Consider the following 14,338-nt stretch of genomic DNA (forward strand, 5'->3'; position numbering starts at 1 on the left):
GAATGAAAAGGCCACAAAATAGAAATTATGAAAAAGAAAAGAAAGTTTTAGAGTTGAAAATACATTATCTCATATAAAATACTTACTTGATGGGATTAATAGCAGAATGTGTATACATAAACACGAAAGGTCAGTGAACATGGAAGTAGATCAGTAGAAATTATGCAATCTCAGGAACACAAAGAAAAAACAGACTGGAAACAGAAGTGAATACCAGGTCTGGGACATGCTAGACAGTATTAAAAAGACAACTATATGTATAGTTTTCATTCTAAAAGGAGAATAGGGAGGCAATGAGCCAACAATGTAAAAAATACTTAATAAAATAATGTCTCAAAATGTCCTAAGTTTGGTGAAATACATAAATTTATATTTTCAAGAAGCCCAGAGAACCCTAAGTAGGATAAATACAAACTCATGCCTAGGTAAAGCTGCTGAAAATGAAAATAAAAAGGAAATTTTAAAAGCAACTAGAGAAAAAATGACACATTACTTATAAAGGACCAAATCAAGATTCTTAACCTCTCATTAGTAAACCTCGGGGTCCCGGAAACAGTGGAACAACATATCTGAAGTGCTAAAGGAAAAAAAAAATAGTCAAAGTGGTATTATGTATCCAGAAAAATATCCAAGAATGAAGGCAAGCCCAGTGCAGTGAGGCATGCCTGTAGTCACAGCAATTTGGGAGTTTGAGGTAGGAGAATCAAGTTTAAGGTCAGCCTCAGCAAGTTGGTGAGATCCTAAAGCAATTTAGTGAGACTCTGTCTGGAAATAAAACACTTTTATTTCCAGGGCTGGGGATGTGGTCAGTTGTAATGCATTTAGTCCCCAGTATTAAAAAAAATGGTGGCAAAGCACATGATCAGATAGGACAAAATTTAATCCAAAGAAGCTCTGCTCAATTAAGACTCTTCATTCAGAACAAGAGTTATTCTTTATAAGTAGCTTAGTTTTTTTAATCCTTCTTCATCTCCATCTCCCCCCTTTTTCTCCTACTTTAAATTGGGGGGGAAAAAAACTGTTCACTGAAAAGGAGGAGGTTAAATCTGTAGCAGTTTCCACACTAATGAGCGTGCGGATCACATAGGAACTTGATTAAGGATAAAAGATAGTTACTTGAGTGCTTTTGGTAAGAGAATTTAAACTAAAAAAGATTTAAAAGTAAAGATTTTTGTTTGTTTTGTTGGTACAGGGGATTGAACCCAGGGGCACTTACCCACTGAGCCACATCTGCAGCCCTTTTTATGTTTTTCTTTGAAACTGGGTCTCTCTAAGTTGCTTACGGCCTCACGAAGTTGCTGAAGCTGGCTTTGAGTTTGTGATCCTCCTGCCTCAGGCTCCTGAGCCACTGGGATTACAAGCATTCACTAGCACGCCAGCAAAAGTAAAGACTTTTACATGTTGTTAGGTGGAATTATGAATATGAAAATACATATGAATTAATTTGCTAAATCATACGCATGTTTTAGAACATATGTGTGGTAAACTCTCAGTGGCAAGATGACTTCACAGTTCTTTTAGCTTTTGGGGGGCTAAATGTTGAAGGCCAGGCAACTCTGAAAATACTGAGTTTAAAAGGAAATTGTTTAATACTTGTTCCAGTTATCTGTATTACTAAACCAAAGGTACTAACATTTACACTTTTAATAACTACTTTGAGAGTTTCATGTAGAAATCTTCTTGTAACCACTTAGGCATTTGATCTAAATTAATAAAAGATACCTAGGTTTAATAATTGTAGTTAATAATAATTTTACTTCATTGTGAACTGAAGCATATCATGGGCTTTCATTCCTTCTTGTTGACAATTCGCTGCATTATTACTTCTTTTTTTTATTGGTTGTACAAAACTCTTGACATATCATATTTCATACATTAGATTCAAGTGGGTTATGAACTCCCATTTTTACCCCAAATACAGATTGCAGAATCACATTGGTTACACATCCACATTTTTACATAATGCCATACTAGTAACTGTTGTATTCTGCTACCTTTCCTATCCTCTACTATACCTCCTCCCCTACCTTCCCATCTTCTCTCTCTACCCCATCTACTGTAATTCATTTCTCTCCTTGGTTTTTTTTCCCATTCCCCTCACAACCTCTTATATGTAATTTTGTATAACAATGAGGGTCTCCTTCCATTTCCATGCAATTTCCCTTTTCTCTCCCTTTCCCCTCCCACCTCGTGTCTCTGTTTAATGTTAATCTTTTCCTCCTGCTCTTCCTCCCTGCTCTGTTCTTAGTTGCTCTCATTATATCAAAGAAAACATTTGGCATTTGTTTTTTAGGGACTAGCTAGCTTCACTTAGCATAATCTGCTCTAGTGCCATCCATTTCCCTGCAAATTCCATGATTTTGTCATTTTTTAGTGCTGTGCAGTACTCCATTGTGTATAAATGCCACATTTCTTTCTATCCATTCATCTATTGAAGGGCATCTGGGTTGGTTCCACAGTCTAGCTATTGTGAATTGTGCTGCTATGAACATCGATGTGGCAGTATCCCTGTAGTACGCTCTTTTAAGGTCTTCAGGGAATAGTCCGAGAAGGGCAATAGCTGGGTCAAATGGTGGTTCCATTCCCAGCTTTCCAAGAAATCTCCATACTGCTTTCCAAATTGGCTGCACCAATTTGCAGTCCCACCAGCAATGTACAAGAGTACCCTTTTCCCCACATCCTCGCCAGCCCTTGTTGTTGTTTGACTTCATAATGGCTGCCAATCTTACTGGCGTGAGATGGTATCTTAGGGTGGTTTTGATTTGCATTTCTCTGACTGCTAGAGATGGTGAGCATTTTTTAATGTACTTGTTGATTGATTGTATGTCCTCCTCTGAGAAGTGTCTGTTCAGGTCCTTGGCCCATTTGTTGATTGGGTTATTTGTTATCTTATTGTTTAATTTTTTTGAGTTCTTTGTATACTCTGGATATTAGGGCTTTATCTGAAGTGTGAGGAGTAAAAATTTGTTCCCATGATGTAGGCTCCCTATTTACCTCTCTTATTGTTTCTCTTGCTGAGAAAAAAACTTTTTAGTTTAAGTAAGTCCCATTTGTTGATTTTTGTTATTAACTCTTGTGCTATGGGTGTCCTATTAAGGAATTTGGAGCCCGACCCCACCGTATGTAGATCGTAGCCAACTTTTTCTTCTATCAGACGCAGAGTCTCTGATTTGATATCAAGCTCCTTGATCCATTTTGAGTTAACTTTTGTGCATGGCGAGAGGAGGGGATTCAGTTTCATTTTGTTGCATATGGATTTCCAGTTTTCCCAACACCATTTGTTGAAGATGCTATCCTTCCTCCATTGAATGCTTTTAGCCCCTTTATCAAATATAAGATAGTTGTAACTTTGTGGATTAGTCTCTGTGTCCTCTATTCTGTACCATTGGTCCACCCGCCTGTTTTGGTACCAGTACCATGCTGTTTTTTGTTACTATTGCTCTGTAATATAGTTTGAAATCTGGATATACTTTTTTCTCAGCAGTACATGGATCCTTCTCAAAAATAGACCATATATTATGCCATAGGGCAACCCTCAGTAAATATAAAGGGGTGGAGATAATACCAATCATTTTATCTGATCATAATGGAATGAAACTGGAAGTCAATGATAAAAGAAGGAAGGAAAAATTTTACATCACATGGAAAATGAACAATATGTTACTGAATGATCAATGGGTTACAGAAGACATAAAGGAGGAAATCAAAAAATTCTTAGAGATAAATGAAAATACAGACACAACAGATCGGAATCTATGGGACACAATGAAAGCAGTTTTAAGAGGGAAATTCATTGCCTGGAGGTCATTCCTCAAAAAAAGAAAAAAACAACAAATAAATGAGTTCACACTTTATCTCAAAGCCCTAGAAAAGGAAGAGCAAAACAACAGCAAAGGTAGCAGAAGGCAAGAAATAATTAAAATCAGAGCGGAAATCAACGAAATGGAAACAAAAGAAACTATTGAAAAAATTGACAAAACTAAAAGTTGGTTCTTCGAAAAAATAAATAAGATCCACAGACCCTTAGCCATGCTAACGAAGAGAAGAAGAGAGAGAACTCAAATTACTAACATACGGGATGAAAAAGGCAACATCACAACAGATACTACAGAAATACAGAAGATAATTAGGAATTATTTTGAAAACCTATATTCCAATAAAATAGATGATAGTGAAGACATCGATAAATTTCTTAAGTCATATGATTTGCCCAGACTGAGTCAGGAGGATACACACAATTTGAACAGACCAATATCAATGGATGAAATAGAAGAAGCAATCAAAAGACTACCAACCAAGAAAAGCCCAGGACCGGATGGGTATACAGCGGAGTTTTACAAAACCTTTAAAGAAGAATTAATACCAATACTTTTCAAGTTATTTCAGGAAATTACTTCTTTTTTAGATGAGTGATGATCACTTTTCAAGATACCTTCCTAGCAGTTTTAACCTTTTGCAATTTTCTTCCATGTACCAGACACTTTAGCTAATTAGAACTCCGTATGCCTCAGGCATTTACAGAGCTGAATCCCTGTTCATGTTATTTTCTTTCTCTGAAATATAATAAAAAGAAAAGAAAGCCCAGCTGTATACATTGATAAACATTTACTACGTACCAGGCAATGTGCTCATTATTATCTACATTATTTCACAAAATCCTCCTAGCAGCCCTTGTGTTATTATCCTCACTTTAGAAATGAAGAAACTGAAGTTTGGACAATTAAAGTGTCCAAAGTCAGAAAGCGAGGTGGTAATAGCATTGTTTGCTTCCTTGTTCGCACTCTTATCCTCTATACTAGGTGCTCTGCCTCCCTCCTCTCCTTATCTAGAATCATGACTGTCTGTATGCTTGAGCTCTTCTGCTGACTCCTGTGAGCAGATAGCATGGACACTTAGGCTCCCCAACAGCAGTGGAGAGAGGCTGGCCATGGAACAGCTGACCTGTGAATGCCAACTCCTGTGCACACTTCCCTCTCGGCCTTCTTTCTGCCTAGCTGCAGCTCACGCTCCAGTGTGAAGCACAGAAGGCATTTAATAAATGGAGCTTAAAATTAATTAGCTCCTTCTATCCAGTGTTAAAGAGTAGGAACTTCTCTGCTAAAAGAATTATTGAAGGGAAATTAAACTTTATATAAAATAAGGATACACTTGTTAATGTGAGCTTTTTCGGTTGTTTAATCAGCATCTGTCTTTTTAATTATTGGAGACAATGAAAGCATTAGGAAGAATGAGGTGGAGGGGTTATGGCTCAGTGGTAGAGCACTTGCCTGGTATGCATGAGGCCCTGGATTTGATTCAATCCCTGGTGCTGAAGGGAAAAAGCAAAAAAGGAAAAAGAAAGAATCTGTCTTTCCATTTTCTACAACTCTATTTGTTATTCCATATTGTTCAATTCTCTGGGCATCATCCACATAGAATGTATCCACAGCTGGGTTCAGAAGTAGCAGCTGGTAAGGCACTGACAGTAGGAAATTAGTATTCATGAAGGACTTACTTTTTTAACTACATTTTCATTGTTTTATGATTTTTTTTTTCAGGGTTCTCATACTACAGCCTGGCTACAGAGTTTGGAAACATATCATTTCACCATGTCTGTTAGGGTTTAGCTCACACAATGGTGGGGGCTGGCAAGTATAAAATATGCAGGGCAGGCCATCAGGCAGTCTACCCAGGGAAGGGTTGATACCTCAGATTAAATCGAAAGGCGATCCAGAGAGAGAATTTTCTTTGGAAAACCTTACTCTTTATTCTTAGGGCCTTCAACTGATTGGATGAGACCCACTCACATCATAGAGGGTGTCTGTTACTCTCAAGGTCTACTGATTTAAATGTTAATCTCATCTTTAAAATACCTTCATAGAGAAATCTAGACTGATATTTGACAAAATGGCTGGGCACCATGCCCTTTCAAGTTGATAAAAAATGTCAGACATCTGCCAAAATTCCATTTGACACCATTTGATGATAACTACTATTTTCCTAAATAATCATTTCTTTAAATGACCATTCTATTGTGTGACCACATACAGATCATTGTAGTACTTAACTCTCCAACATATCTCCTGGCCTCAAGACATAAGAACCCAAAGAGTTTCCCAAAAGTTTGCAACTTTAAGTTGCCCAGGTTGCCCTCAGACTTTAGATTCTCTTACCACAGCCTCACAGATCAGTGGGATTACAGGCATGTACCATTGCACCTGGCTGAAAGTTTGTAACTTTGTAAGTGACTGTCTTTTCACACTCTAAATTCTAGAGGGAATTGCTGCTTTTTGCTCTTTGTTACTTTAAGAGAGAGAGAGAGAGAGTGTGTGTGTGTGTGTGTGTGTGTGTGTGTGTGTGTGTGTGTGTGGAGGGAAAGGGGGCAGGGGGAGGGCCTGAGGATTAAACCCAGGGTCTGGGGCATGCTAAGCAAGGGCTCTACCATACTAAGCCCCTGCTTTTATTAATTCTGTACTCCTCTCAATAGTTAACAATCTGGCTGACAAATTTTACAGTTTTCCCTGTTCAAATTACTGATGAGGTCTCCTGGATGGGCCTGCCAATGCAATGACAGTTTGCTCTTGCTGGCAATTAATCCAATTTCTCAGACTGAGGTGATTTGAAGTTAGGCTTCAGTCCCTGAGACAGCCTCTGCTTTCTATTCCTACTTACTCTAAGGGAAATAAATGCTATAGTCATTCCTAATTTTAAAAAGTCAACTAGGAATGGAAAGGGATTTCCTCATTAGATAAAATATATCTACAAAAAGCCAATAGTTAATATTATACTTAATGTTGAAAACCTTGACTTACCCAAATTAACATTTAAATTGACATTCTACTCTGAATACTAAGAAGGTTTTAAGAATCTCTAGATAAAATGCTTGTAAAGTTTAAATAGAATAATAAACAAATGAGAATTGCAAGAAAAGTATTTAACAAGAAATAGGGCAGACATGAGATGACGCAATCTTCTATAAAAATTATTATAATCAAAACAATGTAGAATTGACATAGGATTAAACAAATGCATCATTGGAACAGATCAAGAACTCTAAACATTAATTCAAGGGTTTTTGAGATCTTAATGTGGTTAAAAAATAAAAAAGCATTTTAATTCAGAGGTAAATTATAATTTTATTTAATAATGCTATCAATATTGTTTGTCCATTTGGAAGAAAAAAATTGAGTCCTAATTTATGTCATATAAAAAAGATAACCATCTACATGTAAAAATAATATAGTAAGTATACCAGAAGCAGCTTTAGTATTATATATGTACAATCTTCAAATTAGGGAGGAGCCCTCTTCAGAAAATCATAAAAGTTTGATGCCATGAAGGAAATAAGTGGGTATGACTACTGAATGGTAAAAGGCTCCATATGCAGAGTTATAAGACAGAAACATTTTTGGAAATAATATAGCAAAGGATTGTTTCTGCCGATATGGAGATTCCTAAGAATTTTTTTTTTAATTCAATAGAAAATAAGGCAAAGGATGTGAAGGCAAAGAAGAGTAAATGCAAATGGCCAATAAACAAATCAAAGGTGATTAAACTTAGGAACCAAGATGATGCTTTTCATTAATCACATTGGCAAGAGGTTAAAATGATTGATAATGTCCAGTTCTGATGATGATGTAGAGAAATGGATACTTTCATATAACTTTTTTGGAAAGATCTTACACATTGAAATTTTTTAGTTTTCATGGCCAGCAATCCCCTTTTGGGGACTTTTATCTTATAATAATGAAAACATACATGCATAAGAATGTTTGTACACATTTATTATAACCTTATTTGTTAGTAGAAAGGAAAACCTTAAAAAGAAGAAGAGGTGAGCCTAGTGAATAAGTTAATAAATAAATTATGGTTCACCCAATACTATGGAATATTATGTGATTGTTAAAAGTATTTCTCTAAATCTATCTTGATCAACCTAAACAATTATGTGAACAAAAAACCACATTACAGTATTGTGTGATCCCATTTGACAAGAGGAAAAAAACAGAAAAAGAATATCTAACTCTGTATTCTTGCCTGAGCATAGAGAACACAGTAGAATGATAAACACACTGATAATTGTGGTTACTTTACAGAGGGTCAAGAAATAGAATTTGAAGGGGAGAAACTGTTCACTTGTCCTTTTTTCCTTCATTTTTTATATAAGCATAAACTTATAAAAAATATCATGCATTATGTTGTATAATTTTAGTTTTTAATTCTAAATTTTTTGAATAATCTTTTAAAATACACATTCCTGGCTAAAATCAGAGCTCCTAAGATCAAATCAATTTTTAAAAATGTGAAATAAGAAGTCATGGTATGGAATTTGTCCAACCCACCTCACGTGTTTCCTCCTTCTGAAATTTAATGACATTTCTTTTTCAAATAAATCAAACACCCCCAACTATGAATAGTTGAAAGGATGTAGTACTCACTGTGGGAACTTAGTGAAAAGCCACCAGTGTCTCCCCCACAAGGCTACTCCAGGCCTTCTGCTTATGTTATGCTCTTTTTCAAGGCTCTGACAACTTCCTCATTCCTGTTTGATTCTGTGCTTGAGGTTTTCTTTACCCCTCTTTGCTACCAGACTACCACGTTGTGGCCAGATAACTTTGTAAAAACCATCTAATAGTCTTCCCCAAGAATTAAAACCATCTAACTTCTGCTAATATTCTCGGCCTCCTCTTCCCACCCCTCCATACCTCAGTGTCCCTTTTCCCAGCTCCCTTGAGACCACAGACATAGCCACATTCTGTCAGGCTTTGCTGCTGCCGCACATGGTATTCTCTTTACTTGGCACATTAGTACCTGTATCCTTCATTTATTTCTGGTGGAATCAGTTGAGCTGTAAGTCAGATATTGACTCCTTTATAAAGTTTTCTCTAGTTCCCTGAACAGTCAGTCACCCCTTCTTCTCTGCCCCTATTATGCTATCTTATCTTCCTGAGGAAAGAGATCATGTTGTTTTGTTTTGTTTTTCATTTTAGTATCTTGATTGACTGGCATATAATAGGTGTTCTGGAACCACTTCATAATAGAACAAAGAGCAAATAAAAGAATCTCTAATGAATAAATGAGTCCAGGGCTTCACCTTCTAGTCTTGAGCCCAATGCTTCATTACCTGTTTCTGGTCAAGGTCATAGATATTTTATCTTGTGTTTAGAGAACCAAGGTTTGTTGGCACCATTTGCCTTTAGAGAAAAGTAACCTGATGGCCTCAGACAGGAGGCAGGAGGAGAGCAGACCCCTGCAGCGAAAGGAACAAGGACATCTCTGCCTTCTGGTTACAAGGGGCTGCAGGGAATAGGACACGACTTGGCCCATTCTATACACCAAAATATTGTCCCCACATTTTTATGGAAAGATCCCTCAAAGTTATCTTGTACCATTTAAAATCTCCCTGCTTTGGGGATTTGGGATTTTCTACACAAAAACTGTATTAGACTAAGATAGAAAGTACTTGATAAGGTACTTTTTTTTTTTTTTAATTCTGAAAGTTTCCATCAACATAAACTTGGAGAGGGCAGTAAAAGAAGGAAAAATAGAGTTTACAAAGAAAATTGTATAAATCCCATGAAGGAAAGCTTGTTCCACATTGTCCTTGCTGTAAGTGACTGTGCCTCAGCCATGACTTAGCTGCACTCCAACTGAAGAGTTTCTATTTCAGAGGCAGGTTGTATTAAGGATAGCATCTGTTCTGGTAGTTCAGCAGAGCTGTCAGTTTTCAGATGTGTGTTGTGATCCTCACATGTGTGCTAGCCCTGTAGTATTTCCCTCATTGCTAATACCACTGTGGGTGTGTGTCTGTCTGCAGCTGCGGAGCCCCCATCCAAGTGTCTGAGGTAAAGCTGCTCTCCTTTTCATCGGGGCAGCTGACTGTCTTCCTCCCAGCTGAGGTGAAGGCCATAGGGACAGAGAACGATCACGTCCTGCCTCTGCAAGAGCTGGCCATGAGAAGTCTGTATCATGCCCACCACAGATTTCTAAAAGGTTTGCTTGCTTCTCTTTCCTATTCTCCCTTTTGATTTCATGAACAAACAGTTGTGTTTTATACTGCCTGATTTGGCTTTCATCTTTTTTTTTTTAATCATGGTAAAATACACAGCACAAAATTGACCATTTGAATTTGCTTTTAAATGTACAGTTTGGTGGTATTAATTGTGCTCACACTATTGTGCCCTAGAGCTTTTCTTTTTTATCTTTTTTCTTTTTTTCGTTTTTTAAGACAGTCTTGCTGTGTTGCCCAACCCTACCTCAAACTCCTGGGCTCCTTCTTGTCTCAGCCTCCCATGGAACTGGAATAATGGCTTCATGCCATCACAACCAGCTGGGACCTTGCTTATAAGAAAAACAGTTTTCATATTTTATCAACACTGATCCCTTTAGTACCTTCTACAGACACAAAGAGGAACAGTTCAAAGTTAAATGAAATAAATTTGGTGTTTGGAAATATGTATTTGGTTGAGGCAAGAGACTGGCAGTGGGGGAAAATTTGGAAGGATCTTAACCTTGAAGATCTCTCCAGAAGAACAGGCTTTTGCCTTGCTGTCTGCTCACATCTGTGAAATGTGAGGAGAAGAAATATGAGGAGCCTTTGGCAGTATTACCACAGCATTCCAACTATTGGAAAGTATTTGTCAGTGTATAAGTTTTATAGATATTATGGTGTTTATAACTGAAACGCCTTAAAAAGCACTAGGTGGGGTTGGGGGTGGAGGTCAGTGGTAGGGCACATGCTTAGCACGTTTGAAGTCCTGGATTCAATCTCAGCACTGAGAAAAAGAAGAAAGCATTAAGCAATGATAATAAGAAAAATGCATTTCAAGTGTTCTTAAAGCTGCTAAATGTTTTACCTTTATATGAAAAAGAAGTCCACAAACAAACAAACAAAAACATGTAACCTTAGCCTTCCAGAAATGTCTAGTGGGAAGTTGTTTTTTAAAAAACTAAACAGTATATTCTCGTTATTCACCTAGGGCAAGTTATATTTTTCTAAGTTGTTATTGGTGAGTCTGAACAGTTATAAAAGGTTAAGAAGATCATTTGTGTTTCCTTTCCAAAGATGAGCTGATAATCTTTAGATTTCACCTCATTATGAACATTTCTCCCTCCATTCAATGTTTATTGTCAGTGTAGAAACCTAGTGTGGATTTGTATCAGGATTGGCTGGGTCACAGGGATGTTCTGCTTTAAATATCACTTGTGTAGCTCAGACTAAGTTGGAAAGGAAAACTCCCTATTTTTATTAATGATATGAGAATGAGACATAGAAAAGCTTTTTCATTTTTTTTCATTCTCTGTTTCCTGAATTTCATTATTTTCAATAAACATAATTTAGCCTTGATTGATACTTGATTGACTAGAGGTCTAGTAGATTTAGGGAGAACTTAATGAAAGTAAGTGATAGTCTTTCATCCCATCCCTCCTTCAATTCTCTCTTATAAAAGCGTGCAAAACCCTCTCTGGGTAAATTGATGCCTTTGTGATCCTTGTTCTTAAAGACTATTTGATCTTATTCTTTCCTTGACTCTATCTCAGGACAGCTTCTGGTTGCTCTTAAGAGAAGATTTTCATTTTCTTTTGGTATCAAAAAATGTAAAAAGAATCTTTCATTTCCTAATAATGTTAGATTTTTTTATTCAATACCTATGAGATAACAGAATTTTCAACACCAAGTACTTTTAGCTAACTGAACTCATTTGGTAACAAAGAAGTATTTTAAGAAGTCTGATTTAAGGAAATTGATTTTTACTCATGTGCATGATTTTCTCTTGTGTTCCAGATCTGAACTTTTTGTCTCCAATCTCATTACCCAGAAGTCTCCTGGAGCTGCTGCACTGCCCCCTGGGGCACTGTCACCGGTGTAGTGAGCCCATGTTTACCATCGTCTACCCCAAGCTTTTTCCCTTGAGAGAGACGCCGATGGCAGGGCTGCACCAGGGGTAATCACGCCTAAGTGGGCGCCAGAGTTTACACCTGAGCAAGGGTACAGTGTGGGGAGTGGGGAGGCCATGCACAAAAGCATTGTTAAGTCAGCAGCTTTGGCAGGGTGTAATATGCTTCCTGAGATAGAGCTAAATGAAACAAATGTGCATTTCAGCATCACAAGAAAACTGGACTTCCCTTTATTAATTAATTTTTCAGTCATATATAGAAAAGTTGTATTGTATGTATTCTTTAGAATAGCTCATTCTTTGTGGGAATGTTTTCCTGCTATTTCCCTATTCACAATAGTCGTTAGGCAATAAGGGATACAAGAAAAAACGTTGTAGAATTGACCAAGCCCAGCCCTTCCATTTAATTGGTGTTGCTAACTGAAAGTGTATGACTGAACTCTGTGCACTTGTGCGTGTGTTTCTGTTTTGAATTTCTAACCCTTCCAAATGGCATTCTCATGCTCCTCTTTATTTCTTGGCACAATGCCTTGAATTTGCTAAGAATGTTCACCAAGTAAAATCCCAGTAATGATACTATAGATTAGGAAAAGAATACCAGACAATTAAAGATAGGGGTGTGCACAACCTTTTTAAGATTGAAAAAACAGTATAATACTTCATTTGTTCTTCAAATATGGTATTTTGAGTGAGTAAATTTTCCAGATAACTTAATCTTGTTACCCCTCTTCAATGCCCAAAGCTATTTTCATTGTGATCATTTTCATAGAAAACTTTCCGAGATTTTCTTTCCTTTTTTTCATTTCTTCCTCCCCCTTGACTCCCCTCCATGATACTGAGGATTGAACCCAGGGTCTCATGCATGCTAGACAAGTGCCCTCTACTGCTAAGGTATATCCCCAGGCCCTTTGTTTCTTAATCCGTGCAAGCGAGGCTGTGCCCTGCAGTGTTCAGAGCATGGACTTTGCATCCCACAGGCTGAATCTTCTGCTGTACTTCTCTGAGCCTGGAAATAGGGACAGAACAACTCACTTGGCTGGACCACTGTGACGATTAGCAGATGAAGGCAAATACCTGACACATAGTAGATACTCAACAAATGGAGTTACTTTTTCTGTCTCTCTACCTTCTTCCCAAAACTATGATTATCTTTTTCTTGCTCTGGATAATCCTGTTTGGAATACTCTCAGTTCCTGTTTCAACTTTTTATATTTCTTTAATGTTTTCTGCTTATGGAAGCCCTACTCCCAACCTTTTTAATCTGCTGTTTGTGCTGGGAAAAGCAAACAAACCCCAAACTCAAACCGAGGCTGTCCTACAATACACATTCCCACAACATTGATCATTTCTCACACCAGTCATATGAGGGTTTCCCACATACCTCAAGCAAGCAGTCAGTTCTGCAGCAGGGGACACCTTTTGGGTGTCCTCAAATCCAATCCAGTTCTGACACTATCTACCTAGAGACAGCATCAGATCTCATAGGTTGAGGGTTCAGTCCCTGACACTCCCCTTTACACACACACACACACACACACACACACACATACACACACACATGAGAAGCCAATTGCAAGCCCTAGCTTGTTTAACCTGTGCTTCTAACCAACTGATGTAAATCAGGGCTCCTACAACCCCCTCCTTGGATTTGATTAATTTGCTTGAATGGTCATAGAAATCAGGAAAATGTTTTAACCAGTTTGTTATAAAGGACATAACAAAGGATACAGATGAAGGGATGCACAGAGCAAGCTGTGGGAGAAGGGAAGTGGAGCTCCCACGCCCTTTTTGTGCATCACCCTCCAGGAACCTCCATATGTTCAGCTGTCCAGAAGCCTTCTAAAGCCTGCCCTCCTAGCTTTTTGTGGAGACTTCATTGGTATTTAGTTTGCAGTTAGACTGACTGGGAACCTCAGCAAGTCCTTTAGGCTTCAGCACTTTGCTTGACCTCTCTGGGCAGTCTTCCTCCCTCTAGGGTGGGGTGTAGAGTGGGAGAGCTCTGGAATGAGGAGGGTCTTACAACCTACTCTTGCACAAAGTGAGATCAGATCATTTCTTTATGGCCACCTCCACAACAGAAGAGCAGGGGAAGATAAGAGTTTCCATGACCTGCCTTGTGGAGACATGAACCAGGGACCAAAACCCCCAAAATACATATGCTAATATCATATTGCTTCTCATCTTAGGTGATCAGATAATCAAATTTGATGGATTGCCTTTAAATTAGAATAAAAAGAACTGAGTCAGGTTCCAGGCATATTACTACATGAATAAAATTAACAAATGAAATACATCTGTGAGAAGCCAGTAGCATATTAGTGATTAAGTGCACAGGCCCCAATTCTCACTCCTCTAGTAGGAGACTTTGGGTAAATTACTAAGCATCTCTGAGCTTCATCGTTTCAGCAATAAAATGAGAATGATATCCACTTACTAAAGTCATGTTGAGGATTCAGTGAGAG

The 14,338-nt window shown here is 37.8% G+C and overlaps 1 protein-coding gene across 4 annotated transcripts in view; it reads left to right on the plus strand.

The window, feature by feature from the left end:
- Lrrc28 (leucine rich repeat containing 28) overlaps nucleotides 1-14,338 on the plus strand; it is a 141,838-nt gene that overhangs the window by 104,742 nt on the left and 22,758 nt on the right. For 3 of the 4 annotated variants that reach the window (XM_027921389.3, XM_027921407.3, XM_071608656.1), the window contains 2 exons: nucleotides 9,797-9,972; nucleotides 11,765-11,924. In XM_027921389.3, the coding sequence (XP_027777190.1) occupies nucleotides 9,797-9,972; nucleotides 11,765-11,924 (336 nt within the window). Of the gene's footprint in view, nucleotides 1-9,796; nucleotides 9,973-11,764; nucleotides 11,969-14,338 lie in introns of all 4 variants that reach the window. The other variant, XM_027921398.3, reaches the window with a different exon arrangement.

Source organism: Marmota flaviventris, chromosome 2 (genome assembly GCF_047511675.1).
Source record: "Marmota flaviventris isolate mMarFla1 chromosome 2, mMarFla1.hap1, whole genome shotgun sequence".
Lineage (NCBI taxonomy): Eukaryota > Metazoa > Chordata > Mammalia > Rodentia > Sciuridae > Marmota > Marmota flaviventris.